The sequence below is a fragment of the Bombina bombina genome, chromosome 4 (genome assembly GCF_027579735.1).
Source record: "Bombina bombina isolate aBomBom1 chromosome 4, aBomBom1.pri, whole genome shotgun sequence".
NCBI classification, from domain to species: domain Eukaryota; kingdom Metazoa; phylum Chordata; class Amphibia; order Anura; family Bombinatoridae; genus Bombina; species Bombina bombina.
The window spans coordinates 462,675,801-462,697,053 of record NC_069502.1 but is presented as its reverse complement, the minus strand read 5'-3'; the positions used below and the strand labels follow the sequence as shown (position 1 = coordinate 462,697,053).

Genomic DNA, 21,253 nt, shown 5'->3' with positions numbered 1-21,253 from the left:
CAATAAAATGAAGCATTTTCAGCCCCCGCGAGCCTAACAGCCCAGAGGGAAAAGAGTCAATTTTAAAGGTAAGAAAAAATGATTTAATCATATGCATTATCCCAAATAATGAAACTGACTGTCTGAAATAAGGAATATTGATCATCCTGAATCAAGGCAAATAAATGTTTAAACGCATATTTAGAACTTTACATATAAAGTGCCCAACCATATCTTAGAGTGTCACAAAAAATAAGACTTACTTACCCCAGGACACTCATCTACATGTAGTAGAAAGCCAAACCAGTACTGAAACGAGAATCAGTAGAGGTAATGGTATATAAGAGTATATCGTCGATCTTAAAGGGACACTGTACCCAAATTTTTTCTTTTGTAATTCAGAAAGAGCATGCAATTTTAAGCAACTTTCTAATTTACTCCTATTATCAATTTTTCTTCGTTCTCTTGCTATCATTATTTAAAAAAGGCATCTAAGCTTTTTTTGGTTTCAGTACTCTGGACAGCACTTTATTGGTGGATGAATTTATCCACAAATCAGCAAGAACAACCCAGGTTGTTCACCAAAAATGGGCCGGCATCTAAACTTACATTCTTGCATTTCAAATAAAGATACCAAGAGAATGAAGAAAATTTGATAATAGGATTAAATTAGAAAGTTGCTTAAAATTTCATGCTCAATCTGAATCACAAAAGAAAAATTTTGGGTACAGTGTCCCTTTAAGGGAGGTAAGAGATTAATCTCTACGACCGATAACAGAGAACCTATGAAATAGATCCCGTAGAAGGAGACCATTGAATTCAAATAGGCAATACTCTCTTCACATCCCTCTGACATTCACTGCACACTGAGAGGAAAACCGGGCTCCAGCCTGCTGCGAAGCGCACAAATCTAGCACAAACTTACTTCACCACCTCCACGGGAGGCAAAGTTTGTAAAACTGATTTGTGGGTGTGGTGAGGGGTGTATTTATAGGCATTTTGAGGCATTTAAAATGGCACCGGAGTGTGCTGTTTGTTCTCAGGCAGCATTAGAAGAAGAATCTGCCTGCGTTTTCTATGATCTTAGCAGACGTAACTAAGATCCACTGGCTGTTCTCGCACATTCTGAGGAGTGAGGTAACTTCAGAAAAAGGGAATAGCATGCAGGGCCCCCCTGCAAACGAGGTATGTGCAGTAAATTATTTTTCTAAGCAATGGTATTGACCGAGAAAATACTGCTGATACCAATGTAATGTAAGTTCAGTCTTAAATGCAGTGGTAGCGACTGGTATTAGGCTGATGAGTGTGTGTACACTGAAGTATTTTTCTAGGGAATGGAATTTGACTCAGAAAATACTGTTAATACTGAAGTAATGTATGAGCCTTAACTGCAGTAAAAGCGACTGGTAGCAGGCTTATTAATAACACTTCATAACTTTTCAAATGTATGTTTAAAACGTTTACTGGCATGTTAATCGTTTTTTGTGAGGTACTTGGTGATAAAACTTATTGGGGCATGATTTTTACCACATGGCTAACTGAAACAGTTAACTGAGCTTCCCCACTGTTGTAATAAGAGTGGGAGGGGCCTATTTTAGCGCTTTTTTGCACAGTAAAAATTCAGTCACAATCTTCCTACTTCATCCTCCATGATCCAGATCGTCTCTAGAGAGCTCAGGGGTCTTCAAAATTCATTTTGAGGGAGGTAATCAGTCACAGCAGACCTGTGACTGTGTTTGACTGTGATAAAAACGTTAATTATTAAATTGTTATCTGTTTTTTGGGTATTAAGGGGTTAATCATCCATTTGCTGGTGGGTGCAATCCTTTGCTAACTTAAAACATTTACTGTGAAAATTTGGTTGCTATAACTAATTTGGTTCATTGTTTCAACTGTGACAGCTTTTTTGTGCTTCTTAAAGGCACAGTAGCGTTTTTTTATATTGCTTGTAAATTTATTTGAAAAGTATTTTCCAAGCTTGCTAGTCTCATTGCTAGTCTGTTTAAACATGTCTGACACAGATGAATCTGTTTGTTCACTATGTATGAAGGCCAATGTGGAACCCAACAGAAATATGTGTACCAATTGTATTGATATTACTTTATTACCTTCAGATATGTGGTAAGCAACATGGATCTTAGTTACAGTTGCTAAGATCAACCTCAGGGCAGAATTCTTTTTCCAAACCCCCCTGAGGGAAACAGTACACACCAGTACCATTTTAACATAAACTTCTCGATTGAAGAAACACTAACACCCCACTTTACCTCTTCCTAGTATAACACAGGCTGGAGGTGGAGGGGAAGGGAGGAGCTATATATACAGCTCTGCTGTGGTGCTCTTTGCCACTTCCCGTTAGCAGGAGGATAATATCCCACAAGGATGAAATCCGTGGACTCATCGTATCTTGTAGAAGAAATAAAACCACTATAAGAACATGATGCAACTGTCCTATTTCAAAAACTTGTCTTTAGAAGTTTAAAAATGACAGGTGTTGCAATGGCTCTAAAGTATGCTTAAAGGGACAGTCTAGGCCAAAAAACTTTCATGATTCAGATAGAGCATGTAATTTTAAACAATTTTCCAATTTACTTTTATCACCAATTTTGCTTTGTTCTCTTGGTATTCTTAGTTGAAAGCTTAACCTAGGAGGTTCATATGCTAATTTCTTAGACCTTGAAGGCCACCTCTTTTCAGAATGCTTTCTAACAGTTTTTCACCACTAGAGGGTGTTAATTCACGTATTTCATATAGATAACAGTGTGCTCATGCACGTGAAGTTATCTGGGAGCAGGCACTGATTGGCTAAACTGCAAGTCTGTCAAAAGAACTGAAATAAAGGGGCGGTTTGTAGAGGATTAGATACAAGATAATCAGAGGTTAAAAGTATATTAATAAAACTGTGTTGGTTATGCAAAACTGGGGAATGGGCAATAAAGGGATTATCTATGTTTCAAAACAATAAAAATTCTGGTGTAGACTGTCCCTAAGTACCTTGATGAGCAAACAAAATGTATTGTGTTGAATTACAAGCATCACATATACCTTTGAAGAGGTCGCCGGGAATCTTGGCTCTCAGCCGATGATTGCTGCAGTGCAGAGAATCTGTTTAGAGTGCTGGTGCCTGAACGTCCAGATTCTGGAGCTACAAAGACAACATTGACATGACAAAGCACTGACCTAAAAAAAGGTATGGCGAAAAGATCAAAAAGTATAGCCTTCTCCCTGTCTTTTGTTCTTTCAGCTTACTCTCTAAAAAATATTTGCTGGCTGTCCAAAAATCCTATGCAATAAAATGTTTTATACACATACCTGCCTCAGCTGGTTTGGCTCCAGTTCCACCACTGCTTCCTTTTCCCCAACTCAGTCTTCCACCAGGTGCAAGCAGTTGGTTAGAATCAATGGCACCAAGCTACAATTAAAACATGAAGTCACATTCCAGTCCTATTCATACCAAGTAACCTTATTAAAACAGTACTGTACAATGGTGCATAACAGGTAGTAAAATACACCAGGTATAATATCAGAGGCAACATGTGTACAACAAGCTACTTTCTCCTGTTGCACATGTATTGTATTTTATTTATTTCTTAAAATGTGAAGCACGTTTGTGCTTATGTTAAGATCTAAAAATGTTCAAATTTCCAGAGTACAGGATCTAGATAACCATGGCGCTATATATCTTATCTTTCTCCTCATAATTTGTCACCTCAAACACCTATTGGTAAATTAGTAAACCACTATCCTAACCTTAGTAATCTTGCTGATCCTAGTGGTGTCAATTGGCCGGCTTCCTTTAGTTATAGGCACAGTGTTCCAGCCATCATCTGTGGACTGGCCTCCACGGCTGCCAGTAGGTCGCCCAGTTGGTTCGCGTCTCTTTTCCTGCTTTGACATAATTTGCTGGACTTTGACTTGCTCCCTTTGTTTCTCCATTTCTGCTTCCTTATGGATCTGATCTATTGTTTTGGGCCCCTGCTCACCTCGTCGAGGAACCCAGTTACACTGAAGAGAAAACAAAATTTGCCTTTCAGCAAGTAGTTGAACGCATATGCTTACAGCAGGAGGAAAGCAGGAATTTGAAGGAAAAAAAGAAACTAAGGTGATAAAGTAAATAAGTGCATCTAACAAAGGCAACTTCCCCAAATACTTTGTTCCTACAGCGTCATTTGCAAAGTTTAATTCAATGATAGGAACATCTACAGGCAGTTAGCTGTAGCTCTGGCTATTATTGCCAAAGGTAAAGGTGCAACAAAAACCAAAAGGGGCTGTCTATAATCACCTCTACAAGTACCTATATCAGAAATGGTAAGACCTTACCAATCGCAAATCAATGACATCCTGTAACATGAAACGAATACGAGACGATGTCTTCCTTTCCTTTATTATTTTGTCAAGCTGGGTGAAATACTGGTCCATCCGAGGCTGTTGAGACAAGCAAGCAAATTAGGGAAAAGAAACAAGAGTGGCAGTTCATGCTGCAAATGGATTAGAACCTGCAGTGCTAACCTTGGCTTTCTCAAAATCCAAGTCCTTTCCAATAGTGGACAGAAGTCTACATAAACATTCCAATGACTCCTCATCATGATTCTTCAGCAGTTTTACAACACAATCATGCATTATGGCTTCAGTCAGCATCTTCAGCTTAAAAAGTTCTCCAATAAATTTGATGTTCCCCAGAGATCGTCGTCGTGCACTATCCCGGGCCTCATTCAATTCATCATTTAGGCGAGTCTTTTCCTCTGGCTACAGAAATAAAAATAAAATTGCAAGATTAAAAGGGTATGAGGAAATACTATATATAATAAATAAATTATTTTTTTTTATATATATATATATATATATATATATATATATATATATATATATATATATATATATATATATATATATATATATATACACACACACACACACACACATATACACATACATATATATATATACACATACACACACATACATATATACATACATATACATATATTTAAAAAAAAAAAAAAAAAAACTTACTGATACAGCAGCATCCATCTCCTTTTGCTTTTTCTCAAACACCTCATCGTCATCTTTATCCTTCTCAAACTCTTTCTGGCAGCGGTTAAGAAGCAGCTTCCGAAAGTTAACAGTGACTCCTGGTTTATCTGTGGTTGGGACCTTAAGCTAGAGAGCATATTCTAATTAGGAAGTATTTTTCAACCTCTATTGCAACATATACCCTTTCAGTCATAAATGTTTGCATAAGTACCCTAAAATGCAACACGTTAAGATTCTAAAAAATAAAAACACCTGCAAGGGAAGTAATATTCTGCATCTAAATACATCAGATACAAAGGTCATCAGGTCATTTCTTTGTGGCATACTTTGGTATAAACACTTTACCAGGCAGACAAGAGCCACACATAGTGAGGTATCACAAGGAATATGTGCCATGTAAAGTTTTTATATCACCATGAAAAGGTGTCACTTTCCCTGTGCCAAATTTTATAGCTACATTTCTTAAAATGTCACTTAGTTGGTCAGATTCTTAGGATTCCCTTCCTGAACACAGGCGAGGCAGTCACAGTGAGTGTACTAAACAAAATTTATGTTTACCTGATAAATTTATTTATTTCTTGACATAGTGAGTCCACGGATCATCATCAATTACTGTTGGGAATATCACTTCTGGCCAGCAGAAGGCAAAGAGCACCACAGCAAAGCTGTTAAGTATCACTTCCCTTCCCACAAACCCCAGTCATTCTACCAAAAGAAAAGAGAAAGGAATTAAGGTGCAGAGGATTAGATAAAAAAAAAAAAACCTTTGTAAAAAGAGGGAGGGCCGTGGACTCACTGTGTCAAGAAATAAAAATTTATCAGGTAAACCAATTTTGTTTTTTTCTTAAGACACGGTGAGTCCACGGATCATCATCAATTACTGTTGGGAATCAATACCCAAGCTAGAGGACACAGATAAGGGAGGGACAAGACAGGTAACCTAAACAGTAGGCACCACCGCTTGAAGAACCTTTCTTTCATGTAATTAGCAAGAGTCCATGAGCTAGTGACGTATGGGATATACATTCCTACCAGGAGGGGCAAAGTTTCCCAAACCTCAAAATGCCTATAAATACACCCCTCACCACACCCACAAATCAGTTTTACAAACTTTGCCTCCTGTGGAGGTGGTGAAGTAAGTTTGTGCTAGATTCTACGTTGATATGCGCTCCGCAGCAGGTTGGAGCCCGGTTTTCCTTTCAGCGTGCAGTGAATGTCAGAGGGATGTGAAGAGAGTATTGCCTATTTGAATTCAATGATCTCCTTCTACGGGGTCTATTTCATAGGTTCTCTGTTATCGGTCGTAGAGATTCATCTCTTACCTCCCTTTTCAGATCGACGATATACTCATATATACCATTACCTCTATTGATTCTCGTTTCAGTACTGGTTTGGCTTTCTACTACATGTAGATGAGTGTCCTGGGGTAAGTAAGTCTTATTTTCTGTGACACTCTAAGCTATGGTTGGGCACTTTTATATAAAGTTCTAAATATATGTGTTTAAACATTTATTTGCCTTGATTCAGGATGTTCAACGTTCCTTATTTTCAGACAGTCCGTTTCATATTTGGGATAATGCATATGAATAATTCAATTTTTTCTTACCTTAAAATTTGACTTTTTTTCCTGTGGGCTGTTAGGCTCGCGGGGGCTGAAAATGCTTCATTTTATTGCGTCATTCTTGGCGCGGACTTTCTTGGCGCAAAAATTTTCTTGTCATTTCCGGCGTCATACGTGTCGCCGGAAGTTGCGTAATTTTTTGACGTTTTTGCGCCAAAAATGTCAGCGTTACCGGATGTGGCGCCATTTTTGGCGCCAAAAGCATTTAGGCGCCAAATAATGTGGGCGGCTTTTTTGGCGCTAAAAAATTCGAGCATCATTGTTGTCTCCACAATATTTAAGTCTCATTATTTATTGCTTCTGGTTGCTAGAAGCTTGTTCATTGGCATTTTTTTCCCATTCCTGAAACTGTCATTTAAGGAATTTGATCAATTTTGCTTTATATGTTGTTTTTTCTATTACATATTGCAAGATGTCTCAGATGGACTCTGAATCAGAAGCCACTTCTGGAAAAACGCTTAACTGAGTTTCAGTTCTACCAAAGCGAAGTTAATTTATTTTAAATGTTATAAATGTTTATCTTTAGCTATGGTTTGTAATAAGTTATTATGATATACTTTTACATGCAGATTCCATTAGTATTTATGCTTTATATATTTTCTTTTCTTACAAGAAATATTTAGAAGACTTATAAGAAATATTTTTCTGATTCTATGTTAAAGGCTTTGTCTGACTTCGTGCCTTCTAATAAAATTTTTAGGTCTTTTTCACTTTTTTTAATTATTGAAGTTTCAAATGACCAACATACTGATTTATCCTTCTCTGATGTTTTTTTCTCTTTCAGAAATTTTCTTGACACTAACAAATCTACTTTTTTATTATTTTTCTATTATTAAAGTACATTTGTTCTTTGTTGAAAAGGTGTTGATTATTTTGGATATTAGGGTAACTAGTTCTTTAAGACTAGCTGACATTTCTGCCTATTTATTTCTTCTGTGTTTTCAGAGGTTTTCTTTCCAATTCCCTATATTAGGGAATGGAATAGGCTGAGAATTTTCTTTTATTCCTTCTTCAAAGGTTTTAAACTATATTCTTTGCCAGCAGTTAAACTCAATTTGGAGGGTTCTCCAATTTATTGGGGCTCTCTCTATTTCTACTAATTATGCTATTGTTTCTATAGCAAAATAGTATTTATTTTCCTTTAGATAGTTGTATCTTATTTATGGAAAATTATTTAGTTTCAGGTACTTTTCTTGGTCCTGTGATTTATTTGGATATTGCAATTGCTTCATTTTCTCTGTTTACTTTAAGATCAAGTATCAGATTATGATTTATTTTAGCATTGTTAAAGGGACAACATTTACTAGACTAGGTGCTGTTGCATTTGTCTTGTTGTTTTGCATTTATTGATTATGCAAGTCCACTGTATTGGCTGGTCCTTTAAACTGGACTATCATGCTAATAATTTCATTTGTGTCTTCATTTTATTGAATATTTTCGCAAATGAGGGTTAATCTATGTCTTTAGCTTTTTTAGCTAGAAGAATTTTGTGATTTTTAAAAAAAAATAAAAAATCCATATTTCTTTTGTTCTAAGATAATCAATTATTTGTTTTATAATTGGATTCAATTCTTAACTGTTACTCTGGGCTTCAAGGTTGAGTTCTAAGACTAAAACTTTAAGCTTATACTGGTTTGGTTGTTCTTATTAAAGTGAAGGTAAAGTTTGCCGGTTGTCTCACCTTTACTATATTACTGACATACTATATAGTGTGATCGCTATTTTTTTAAAAATTATTTCAATCTGTATTATTGTATTTATAACTAATGATTTTTACGTATTTTGCTGGTCTTCGCTCCTCCCTCCATCAATTTCCGGATTTTACAGTCTCTTATGTACAGAGCGGTCCCACCCGCTCTATACGTACATCAAATGCGCATTCTCGATTGCCTGAAAGTGTGCATGCGCACACCTCGGCTTCTCTTCTATTTGCGCCTGCGTGAGTGAAAGTGTTTGCAAAGTTAAAAAAAAGGACTTACTTGCGATAGAATGAAAAGAAAGTGATGCGCTTGTTCGATATGTAACAAAACAGGTTGAAGCCGCAGTAACCGTTTCAATTTGTTTTTAAATAAAGGACGGAGTCAATGTTTGCTGGTCTCTTACCTAATTGCGCATGCGCAAAACTGGAGCGAGCCCGGGTAGGAAGTATAAGGAAATAATGCCAACGCATGCGCCCACAACTTACAGCATTGTTCTGACGTCAAATGACGGCCGCCTAACGGCCAGACTCACTATTGGCTGGTTCAAGAACGTGACCGGACCAAACCCCCCCCCAAAAAAAACATAATTTATGCTTACCTGATAAATTCCTTTCTTCTGTAGTGTGATCAGTCCACGGGTCATCATTACTTCTGGGATATTACTCCTCCCCAACAGGAAGTGCAAGAGGATTCACCCAGCAGAGCTGCATATAGCTCCTCCCCTCTACGTCACTCCCAGTCATTCGACCAAGGACCAACGAGAAAGGAGAAGCCAAGGGTGTAGTGGTGACTGGAGTATAACCTAAAAAATATTTACCTGCCTTAAAAACAGGGCGGGCCGTGGACTGATCACACTACAGAAGAAAGGAATTTATCAGGTAAGCATAAATTATGTTTTCTTCTGTTAAGTGTGATCAGTCCACGGGTCATCATTACTTCTGGGATACAAATACCAAAGCAAAAGTACACGGATGACGGGAGGGATAGGCAGGCTCTTTATACAGAAGGAACCACTGCCTGAAGAACCTTTCTCCCAAAAATAGCCTCCGAGGAAGCAAAAGTGTCAAATTTGTAAAATTTGGAAAAAGTATGAAGCGAAGACCAAGTTGCAGCCTTGCAAATCTGTTCAACAGAGGCCTCATTCTTGAAGGCCCAAGTGGAAGCCACAGCTCTAGTAGAATGAGCTGTAATTCTTTCAGGAGGCTGCTGTCCAGCAGTCTCATAAGCTAAACAAATTATGCTACGAAGCCAAAAAGAAAGAGAGGTAGCAGAAGCCTTTTGACCTCTCCTCTGACCAGAGTAAACGACAAACAGAGAAGACGTTTGTCGAAATTCCTTAGTTGCCTGTAAGTAAAATTTTAGAGCACGGACTACGTCCAGGTTGTGCAGTAGACGTTCCTTCTTTGAAGAAGGATTTGGGCACAAAGAAGGAACAACAATCTCTTGATTGATATTCCTGTTAGTGACTACCTTAGGTAAGAACCCAGGTTTAGTACGCAGAACTACCTTATCCGAATGAAAAATCAAATAAGGAGAATCACAATGTAAGGCTGATAACTCAGAGACTCTTCGAGCCGAGGAAATAGCCATTAAAAATAGAACTTTCCAAGATAACAACTTTATATCAATGGAATGAAGGGGTTCAAACGGAACGCCCTGTAAAACATTAAGAACAAGGTTTAAACTCCATGGTGGAGCAACAGTTTTAAACACAGGCTTAATCCTGGCCAAAGCCTGACAAAAAGCCTGAACGTCTGGAACTTCTGAAAGACGTTTGTGTAACAGAATGGACAGAGCTGAGATCTGTCCCTTTAATGAACTAGCAGATAAACCCTTTTCTAAACCTTCTTGTAGAAAAGACAATATCCTAGGAATCCTAACCTTACTCCCAGAGTAACCTTTGGATTCACACCAATATAGGTATTTACGCCATATCTTATGGTAAATCCTTCTGGTAACAGGCTTCCTAGCCTGTATTAAGGTATCAATAACTGACTCAGAAAACCCACGTCTTGATAAAATCAAGCGTTCAATTTCCAAGCAGTCAGCTTCAGAGAAGTTAGATTTTGATGTTTGAAAGGACCCTGTATCAGAAGGTCCTGTTTCAGAGGTAGAGACCAAGGTGGACAGGATGACATGTCCACCAGGTCTGCATACCAAGTCCTGCGTGGCCATGCAGGTGCTATTAGAATCACTGATGCTCTCTCCTGTTTGATTCTGGCAATCAATCGAGGAAGCATCGGGAAGGGTGGAAACACGTAAGCCATCCTGAAGTCCCAAGGTGCTGTCAGGGCATCTATCAGGACTGCTCCTGGATCCCTGGATCTGGACCCGTAACGAGGAAGCTTGGCGTTCTGTCGAGACGCCATGAGATCTATCTCTGGTTTGCCCCAACGTCGAAGTATTTGGGCAAAGACCTCCGGATGAAGTTCCCACTCCCCCGGATGAAAAGTCTGACGACTTAAGAAATCCGCCTCCCAGTTCTCCACTCCCGGGATGTGGATTGCTGACAGGTGGCAAGAGTGAGACTCTGCCCAGCGAATTATCTTTGATACTTCCATCATTGCTAGGGAGCTTCTTGTCCCTCCCTGATGGTTGATGTAAGCTACAGTCGTGATGTTGTCCGACTGAAACCTGATGAACCCCCGAGTTGTCAACTGGGGCCAAGCCAGGAGGGCATTGAGAACTGCTCTCAATTCCAGAATGTTTATTGGCAGGAGACTCTCCTCCTGACTCCATTGTCCCTGAGCCTTCAGAGAATTCCAGACGGCACCCCAACCTAGAAGCCTGGCGTCTGTTGTTACAATTGTCCAGTCTGGTCTGCTGAATGGCATCCCCCTGGACAGATGTGGCCGAGAAAGCCACCATAGAAGAGAATTTCTGGTCTCTTGATCCAGATTCAGAGAAGGGGACAAGTCTGAGTAATCCCCATTCCACTGACTTAGCATGCACAGTTGCAGTGGTCTGAGGTGTAAGCGTGCAAAGGGTACTATGTCCATTGCCGCTACCATTAAGCCGATTACCTCCATGCATTGAGCCACTGACGGGTGTTGAATGGAATGAAGGGTGCGGCAAGCACTTTGAAGTCTTGTTAACCTGTCCTCTGTCAGGTAAATCTTCATTTCTACAGAATCTATAAGAGTCCCCAGGAAGGGAACTCTTGTGAGTGGAACGAGTGAACTTTTCTTTTCGTTCACCTTCCATCCATGTGACCTTAGAAAAGCCAGTACTAACTCTGTATGAGACTTGGCAGTTTGAAAGCTTGAAGCTTGTATCAGAATGTCGTCTAGGTACGGAGCTACCGAGATTCCCCGCGGTCTTAGTACCGCCAGAAGAGCACCCACAACCTTTGTGAAGATTCTTGGAGCTGTAGCCAATCCGAATGGAAGAGCTACAAACTGGTAATGCCTGTCTAGGAAGGCAAACCTTAGGTACCGGTAATGATCTTTGTGAATCGGTATGTGAAGGTAAGCATCCTTTAAATCCACTGTGGTCATGTACTGACCCTTTTGGATCATAGGTAAAATTGTCCGAATAGTCTCCATTTTGAACGATTGAACTCTTAGGAATTTGTTTAGGATCTTTAAATCCAGGATTGGTCTGAAAATTCCCTCCTTTTTGGGAACTACAAACAGATTTGAATAAAACCCTTGTCCCTGTTCCGACCGTGGAACTGGATGGATTACTCCCATTAACAAGAGCTCTTGAACGCAGCGTAGAAACGCCTCTTTCTTTGTTAGGTTTGTTGACAACCTTGATAGATGAAATCTCTCTTTTGGAGGAGAGTATTTGAAGTCCAGAAGGTATCCCTGAGATATTATCTCTAGCGCCCAGGGATCCTGGACATCTCTTGCCCAAGCCTGGGCGAAGAGAGAAAGTCTGCCCCCCACTAGATCCGATCCCGGATCGGGGGCCCTCAATTCATGCTGTCTTAGGGGCAGCAGCAGGTTTCCTGGCCTGCTTGCCCTTGTTCCAAGACTGGTTAGGTCTCCAGCCTTGTCTGAAGCGAGCAACAGATCCCTCTTGTTTTGGAGCAGAGGAAGTTGATGCTGCTCCTGCTTTGAAATTCCGAAAGGAACGAAAATTAGACTGCCTAGCCTTAGGTTTGGCTCTGTCTTGAGGTAGGGCGTGGCCCTTACCTCCTGTAATGTCAGCGATAATTTCTTTCAAACCGGGCCCAAATAAGGTCTGCCCTTTGAAAGGTATATTAAGTAATTTGGACTTAGAAGTAACATCAGCTGACCAGGATTTTAGCCACAGTGCTCTGCGCGCCTGAATGGCGAATCCGGAATTCTTAGCCGTAAGTTTAGTTAAATGTACTACGGCTTCCGAAATGAATGAATTAGCTAGCTTAAGGATTCTAAGCCTGTCCGTAATGTCGTCCAGAGTAGCTGAACTAATGTTCTCTTCCAGAGACTCAATCCAGAATGCCGCTGCAGCCGTGATCGGCGCAATGCATGCAAGGGGTTGCAATATATAACCTTGTTGAACAAACATTTTCTTAAGGTAACCCTCTAACTTTTTATCCATTGGATCTGAAAAGGCACAGCTATCCTCCACCGGGATAGTGGTACGCTTAGCTAAAGTAGAAACTGCTCCCTCCACCTTAGGGACCGTTTGCCATAAGTCCCGTGTGATGGTGTCTATTGGAAACATCTTTCTAAATATCGGAGGGGGTGAGAACGGCACACCGGGTCTATCCCACTCCTTAGTAATAATTTCAGTTAGTCTCTTAGGTATAGGAAAAACGTCAGTACTCGTTGGTACAGCAAAATATTTATCCAACCTACACATTTTCTCTGGTATTGCAACTGTGTTACAATCATTCAGAGCCGCTAACACCTCCCCTAGTAATACACGGAGGTTTTCCAGCTTAAATTTAAAATTTGAAATATCTGAATCCAATCTGTTTGGATCAGAACCGTCAGCCGCAGAATGAAGCTCTCCGTCCTCATGTTCTGCAAGTTGTGACGCAGTATCTGACATGGCCCTAGCATTATCAGCGCACTCTGTTCTCACCCCAGAGTGATCACGCTTGCCTCTTAGCTCTGGTAATTTAGCCAAAACCTCAGTCATAACAGTAGCCATATCTTGTAATGTTATTTGTAATGGCCGCCTAGATGTACTGGGCGCCACAATATCGTGCACCTCCCGAGCGGGAGATGCAGGTACTGTCACGTGAGGCGAGTTAGTCGGCATAACTCTCCCCTCGTTGTTTGGTGAAATTTGTTCAATTTGTACAGATTGACTTTTATTTAAAGTAGCATCAATACAGTTAGTACATACATTTCTATTGGGCTCCACTTTGGCATTAGCACAAATAGTACAGGTCTCTTCCTCTGAATCAGACATGTTTAACACACTAGCAACTAAACTTGCAACTTGGAAATATTATTCAAGTAAAATACAATGAAAAACGTACTGTGCCTAAGAAGCACAGAAAGATTTATGACAGTTGAAATTAATAAACAGAAAAGGTTACAGCATCAATCTTTGTAAAACAAAACACAATTTTAGCAAAGGCTTGTTCCCATTAGCAAAGAATAACTAACCCTGATGGCAGAAAAAAAAGTTAAAGAATAAACGTTTTTTATCACAGTCAACTACAATCTCACAGCTCTGTTGTGAAGATTACTTCCCTCAAAACAAGTTTTGAAGACCCGTGAGTTCTGTAGAGATGAACCGGAACATGCAGGAAAAACAATGAGCTTCTGACTGAAATTTTTGATGCGTAGCAAAAGCGCCAAAAAAAAAAAAAGGCCCCTCCCCCTCACACACAACAGTGAGAGAGATCAGTAAACTGTCAGAATTAGATCAAGCAACTGCCAAGTGGAATAATAGTGCCCAAACATTTTATTCACCCAGTACCTCAGAAAATGAAAACGATTTTACATTCTAGCAAAAACGTTTAACATAAATTAAAAGTTATTAAAAAGCCTGTTGCTTACAAATAGGCTAAAGTCTTATAAACACAGTGTAATTCCAGTGAAGTACCATTCCCCAGAATACTCAAATGTAAAATATACACACATGATATTATATCGGTATGGCAGGATTTTCTCATCAATTCCATTGTCAGAAAATAAAAGCTGCTACATACCTATTTGCAGATTAATCTGCCCGCTGTCCCCTGATCTGAAGTTTACCTCTCCTCAGATGGCCGAGAAACAGCAATATGATCTTAACAACTCCGGCTAAAATCATAGTAAAAACTCTGGTAGATTCTTCTTCAAATTCTACCAGAGAAGGAATAACACGCTCCGGTGCTATTAAAAAATAACAAACTTTTGATTGAAGGAATAAAACTAAATAAAATCACCATAGTCCTCTCACACATCCTATCTAGTCGTTGGGTGCAAGAGAATGACTGGGAGTGACGTAGAGGGGAGGAGCTATATGCAGCTCTGCTGGGTGAATCCTCTTGCACTTCCTGTTGGGGAGGAGTAATATCCCAGAAGTAATGATGACCCGTGGACTGATCACACTTAACAGAAGAAAACCGGGCTGTTTGGAAACGATTCGGAATTGCAAACAGGCTTATAACTCTGTAAATATAATATAAAATTAGAGGAACTTTAATTCATCATTTTAATTATTTTAAGTATTTACATTGCCACTAATCGAAACAGGCGAAGTTTACCTTCACTTTAAGGAACGAATTCCTGAGTTCTTTCCCAAGTAACATGTCTATATTTGGAGTTCGAAATCAGCTCCCTAATTTTGCGATGTACGTGCCGTATTCCAGCTTGGCTGGTAAGGGGCAGGTTAAGGCTTCTTTGAAATTTATTTTGTCCAAATTTCTTTGATTTTATTCCAGTAAGGCTAACACTTTCTTTAACTGTGTTTCTGTCCTATATATTTTGGGTACTGTTAAAGCATGGCTGGGCACCCATGGGGTTCAAGCGCTGCTCAGACCTGGAAACTTCTGGGGTATTTCTTCCAGTTCCTTTTGAGGAACCGGGTTTTGGCGTTTTATTCAAACTATTTTGCCTTTTTATGGTCATTGATAGCATTATTTGTTTTCATTAGATACAATAAATGCATATTTTCATTTTTCTGTTTTCATTCAGATTATTTTCTGAGGATGCGGAATCTCATATGATTCACTTACTCTACAGGACATAGTTAAAGGATCTTTTTTCAAAAGCTCTTGATTCCTCACACAAGGGTCACCATTTTTAGGTTTCCAGATAGTTTGTGTCACTGTCCTTGTCTCTATCAGACAAGGGATAATGTTATTGGGTTCCGTCTATCGGTACCTTTAGTCTCTATTATTTCCTTCAGTTGCTATATATGCATAGAAGTTTTAGGTCTTATGGCCACAGCATTGGATTCAATTCCCTTTGCTCATTTTCACTAGAAAGAACCTTTCCAGTCTTTTATGTGTTGTTTCTTCAAGAACATGGTTGGAGGATCAATTTACCAAAAAGTTTGTTTGATTCCTCAGACAAGGGTAACCTTTTTAGGTTTCCTGATAGATTCAGTGTTCTTGATTCTGTCTATGACGGACAAGAGGCGTCTGAAATTGGTTTCAGCTTATCGAAACCTTCAGTCTCAATCTTTCCCTTCGGTAGCCTTATGCATGGAAATTCTAGATCTTATGACTGCTGCATTGGACGCGATCCCCTTTGCTCGTTTTCACATGTGACCTCTTCAGCTCTGTATGCTGAACCAGTGGTGCAGGGATTATACAAAGATATCTCAATTAATATCTTTAAAACCGATTGTTCGACACTCTCTGACGTGGTGGACAGACCACCATCGTTTAGTTCAGGGGGCTTCTTTTGTTCTTCCAACCTAGACTGTGATCTCAACAGATGCAAGTCTGACAGGTTGGGGAGCTGTATGGGGGTTTCTGACAGCACAAGGGGTTTGGGAATCTCAGGAGGCGAGATTACCAATCAACATTTTTGGAACTCCGTGCAATTTTCAGAGCTCTTCAGTCGTGGCCTCTTCTAAAGAGAGAGTCGATCATTTGTTTCTAGACGGACGATGTCATAACCGTGGCATAGGTCAATCATCAAGGAGGAACTCACAGTCCTCTGGCTATGAAAGAAGTCTCTCGAATACTTGTATGGGCGAAATCCAGCTCCTGTCTAATTTCTGCGGTTCATATCCCAGGTATAGACAATTGGGAAGCGGATTATCTCAGTCGCCAAACGCTACATCCAGGCGAATGGTTTCTTCACCCAGAGGTATTTCTTCAGATTGTTCAAATATGGGGACTTCCAGAAATAGATCTGATGGCTTCTCATCTAAACAAGAAGCTTCCCAGGTATCTGTCCAGATCCAGGGATCCTCAGGCGGAAGCAGTGGATGCATTGTCACTTCCTTGGAAGTATCATCCTGCTTATATCTTTCCGCCTATAGTTCTTTTTCCAAGATTCTAAAGGAACGTTAGTTTATTCTGCTGGTGGCTCCAGCATGGCCTCACAGGTTTTGGTATGCGGATCTTGTCCAGATGGCCACTTGCCAACCGTGGACTCTTCCGTTAAGACCAGACCTATCGCAAGGTCCTTTTTTCCATCAGGTTCTCAAATCCTTAAATTTGAAGGTATGGAGATTGAACGCTTGATTCTCAGTCATAGAGGTTTCTCTGACTCTGATTAATACTATGTTACAGGCTCGTAAAACTGTATCTAGGAAGATATATTATCGAGTCTGGAAGATTTACATTTCTTGGTATTTTTCTCATCATTTTTCTTGGCATTCTTTTAGAATTCCTAGAATTTTACAGTTTCTTCAGGATGGTTTGGATAAGGTTTGTCTGCAAGTTCCTTGAAAGGTCAAATCTCTGCTCTTTCTGTTCTTTTTCACAGAAAGATTGCTAGTCTTCCTGATATTCATTGTTTTGTACAAGCTTTGGCTCGTATAAAACCTGTTATTAAGTCAATCTCTCCTCCTTGGAGTTTGAATTTCTGGGGGCTCTTCCAGCTCCTCCGTTTGAACCTATGCATTCGCTGGACATTAAATTACTTTCTTGGAAAGTTTTGTTTCTTTTGGCCATCTATTCTGCTAGAAGAGTTTCTGAATTATCTGCTTTCTTGTGAGTCTCCTTTTCTGATTTTTCATCAGGATAAGGCGGTGTTGCGAACTTCTTTTAAATTTTTACCTAAGGTTGTGAATTCTAACAACATTAGTAGAGAAATTGTGGTTCCTTCATTGTGTCCTAATCCTAAGAATTCTAAGGAGAAATCGTTGCATTCTTTGGATGTAGTTAGAGCTTTGAAATATGTTGAAGCTACTAAGGATTTCCGAAAGACTTCTAGTCTATTTGTTATCTTTTCCGGTTCTAGGAAAGGTCAGAAGGCTTCTGCCATTTCTTAGGCATGATGAAACAAAGATTTTAACCAAGATGCCAATGTCGAGTCGGGTAAAACTCCGCCTCAAAGGATTATAGCTCATTCTACTAGGTCAGTTTCTACTTCCTGGGCGTATAGGAATGAAGCTTCAGTTTGCATACTTTTACTAAATTCTACCATTTTGATGTGTTTTCTTCTTCTGAAGCAGTTTTTGGTAGAAAAGTACTTCAGGCAGCTGTTTTAGTTTGATTCTTCTGCTTATAATTTCAGTTTTTTTCATTATAAGATTTAAACTTTATTTTGGGTGTGGATTTTTTTCAGCGGAATTGGCTGTCTTTATTTTATCCCTCCCTCTCTAGTGACTCTTGCGTGGAAGATCCACATCTTGGGTAGTCATTATCCCATACGTCACTAGCTCATGGACTCTTGCTAATTACATGAAAGAAAACATAATTTATGTAAGAACTTACCTGATAAAGGCCCACCCTTTTTTGTGGTGGTTATGATTTTTTTGTATAAAGCACAATTATTCCAATTCCTTATTTTTTATGCTTTCACACTTTTTTCTTATCACCCCACTTCTTGGCTATTCGTTAAACTGATTTGTGGGTGTGGTGAGGGGTGTATTTATAGGCATTTTGAGGTTTGGGAAACTTTGCCCCTCCTGGTAGGAATGTATATCCCATACGTCACTAGCTCATGGACTCTTGCTAATATGAAAGAAATGAATTTATCAGGTAAGTTCTTACATAAATTATGTTTTCTCCCAAAAGAAGCCTCAGCCAAAGTAAAAGTATAAAAATTTAGAAAATGATGCAGAGGACCAAGTTGCAGCCTTGTTCCACAGAAGCTTCATTTTTGAAGGCCCATTCCTCGTGGAATGAGCTGTAATTCTCTCAGGAGGATGCTGTCCAGCAGTCTCATAGGCCAAACGAATAATACTCTTCAGCCAAAGCGAAAGTAGCCGTAGTTTTCTGACCAATGTGTTTCCCAGAGAAACAAACAAACCAGAAGCCTGGCGAAAGGCCTTAGTTGCCTGCAAATAGAATTTCAGCGTACGCACAATATCTGGATTGTGCAGCAAACGCTCCTTATAAGGATCAGGACACAAAGAAGGAAAAACGATTTCCTGATTAATATTCCTGTCCGAAACAACTTTAGGAAGGAAACCTAACTTAGTACGAAGAACCACCTTATCAGCATGAAAGATGAGGGGAATCACACTGCAGCACCGAGAGTTCTGAGACTCTTCGAGCAGAAGAAATGTCAACAAGAAACAAAACATTCCAAGATAACCTCTTAATATCTAAGGAATGCATAGGCTCATACGGAGCCTGCTGTAAAACTTTAAAAGCAAGGTTAAGACTCCATGGAGGAGTAACAGGTTTAAACAAAGGCCTGATTCTGACCAAGGCCTGAAAAAAAGATTGCACGTCTGCCAGACGCTTATGCAACAAAATAGACAAAGCAGAGATCTGAGCCTTCAGAGTACTTGCTGATAAACCCTTCACCAGACCTTCCTGGAGGAACGACAACATTCTAGGAATCCTGACGACTCCAAGGAGTAATCTCTGGATTCACACCAATACAGATTATATTTACGCCATATCTTATGGTAAATCTTTGTCACAGGCTTTCAAGCTTTGATCAAAGTCTCATTGAGTGATTCAGAAAACCCACGCTTAGAAAAAATTAAGCGTTTAATCTCCAAGCAGTCAGCTTCAGAGAAGTGAAATTTTTTTGGAACCTGAAGTAGAAGGTCCTTCCTCAGAGGTAGTCTCCAAGGTGGAAGAGATGACATTTCCACTAGGTCTGCGCATACCAGATCCTGCAAGGCCACGCCGGTGCTATGAGAATAGACGCCCTCTCCTGCTTGACACGAACAATGACTCATGGAAGGAGAGCGAACAGAGGAAACAGGTATGCTAGACAAATTCCAAGGGACCGCCAGAGCATCTATCAGGATGGCCTGTGGATCCCTTGACCTCAAACCGTACCTCGGGAGATTGGCATTCTGCCGAGATGCCATGAGATCCAGCCGCCCCATTTGAGGGTCAAGCTGGAAAACACCTCCGGATGGAGTTCCCACTCCCCGGGATGAAAAACAGAATTTATGCTTACCTGATAAATTACTTTCTCCAACGGTGTGTCCGGTCCACGGCGTCATTCTTACTTGTGGGGAATATCTCTTCCCCAACAGGAAATGGCAAAGAGTCCCAGCAAAGCTGGCCATATAGTCCCTCCTAGGCTCCGCCCACCCCAGTCATTCGACCGACGGACAGGAGGAAAATATAGGAGAAACCATAGGGTGCCGTGGTGACTGTAGTTAGAGAAAATAATTCATCAAACCTGATTAAAAAACCAGGGCGGGCCGTGGACCGGACACACCGTTGGAGAAAGTAATTTATCAGGTAAGCATAAATTCTGTTTTCTCAAACATTGGTGTGTCCGGTCCACGGCGTCATCCTTACTTGTGGGAACCAATACCAAAGCTTTAGGACACGGATGAAGGGAGGGAGCAAATCAGGTTACCTAAACGGAAGGCACCACGGCTTGCAAAACCTTTCTCCCAAAAATAGCCTCCGAAGAAGCAAAAGTATAAAATTTGTAAAATTTGGCAAAAGTGTGCAGTGAAGACCAAGTCGCTGCCTTACATATCTGATCAACAGAAGCCTCTTTCTTGAAGGCCCATGTGGAAGCCACAGCCCTAGTGGAGTGAGCTGTGATTCTTTCAGGAGGCTGCCGTCCGGCAGTCTCATAAGCCAATCTGATGATGCTTTTAAGCCAAAAGGAAAGAGAGGTAGAAGTTGCTTTTTGAACTCTCCTTTTACCAGAATAGATGACAAACAGAGAAGATGTTTGTCTGAACTCTTTTGTAGCTTCTAAGTAGAATTTTAGAGCACGGACTACATCTAAATTGTGTAGCAAACGTTCCTTCTTTGAAACTGGATTCGGACACAAAGAAGGTACAACTATCTCCTGGTTAATATTTTTGTTGGAAACAACCTTTGGAAGAAAACCAGGCTTAGTACGCAAAACAACCTTATCTGAATGGAACACCAGATAGGGCGGAGTACACTGCAGAGCAGATAACTCAGAAACTCTTCTAGCAGAAGAAATAGCAACCAAAAACAAAACTTTCCAAGATAAAAACTTAATATCTATGGAATGTAAAGGTTCAAACTGAACCCCTTGAAGAACTGAAAGAACTAGATTTAAACTCCAGGGAGGAGTCAAAGGTCTGTAAACAGGCTTGATCCTAACCAGAGCCTGAACAAATGCTTGTACATCTGGCATAGCTGCCAGTCGTTTGTGTAACAAGACAGATAAAGCAGAAATCTGTCCCTTTAGAGAACTCGCTGATAATCCCTTATCCAAACCTTCTTGTAGAAAGGAAAGGATCTTAGGAATCTTTATCTTATTCCATGGGAATCCCTTGGATTCACACCAGCAGATATATCTTTTCCATATTTTATGGTAAATTTTTCTAGTTACCGGTTTTCTGGCTTGAACCAGAGTATCTATCACAGAATCTGAAAATCCACGCTTTGATAGAATCAAGCGTTCAATCTCCAAGCCGTCAGCTGGAGGGAGACCAGATTTGGATGTTCGAATGG

General features: G+C 40.1%; 1 protein-coding gene across 1 annotated transcript in view; it reads right to left on the bottom strand.

The window, feature by feature from the left end:
• EIF4G1 (eukaryotic translation initiation factor 4 gamma 1) overlaps positions 1-21,253 on the bottom strand; it is a gene marked incomplete in the record, with an annotated part of 460,856 nt that overhangs the window by 127,252 nt on the left and 312,351 nt on the right. The window contains 6 exon segments of the mRNA XM_053710345.1: positions 3,025-3,124; positions 3,292-3,391; positions 3,730-3,984; positions 4,300-4,404; positions 4,489-4,725; positions 4,993-5,139. Coding sequence (XP_053566320.1) covers positions 3,025-3,124; positions 3,292-3,391; positions 3,730-3,984; positions 4,300-4,404; positions 4,489-4,725; positions 4,993-5,139 — 944 coding nt within the window.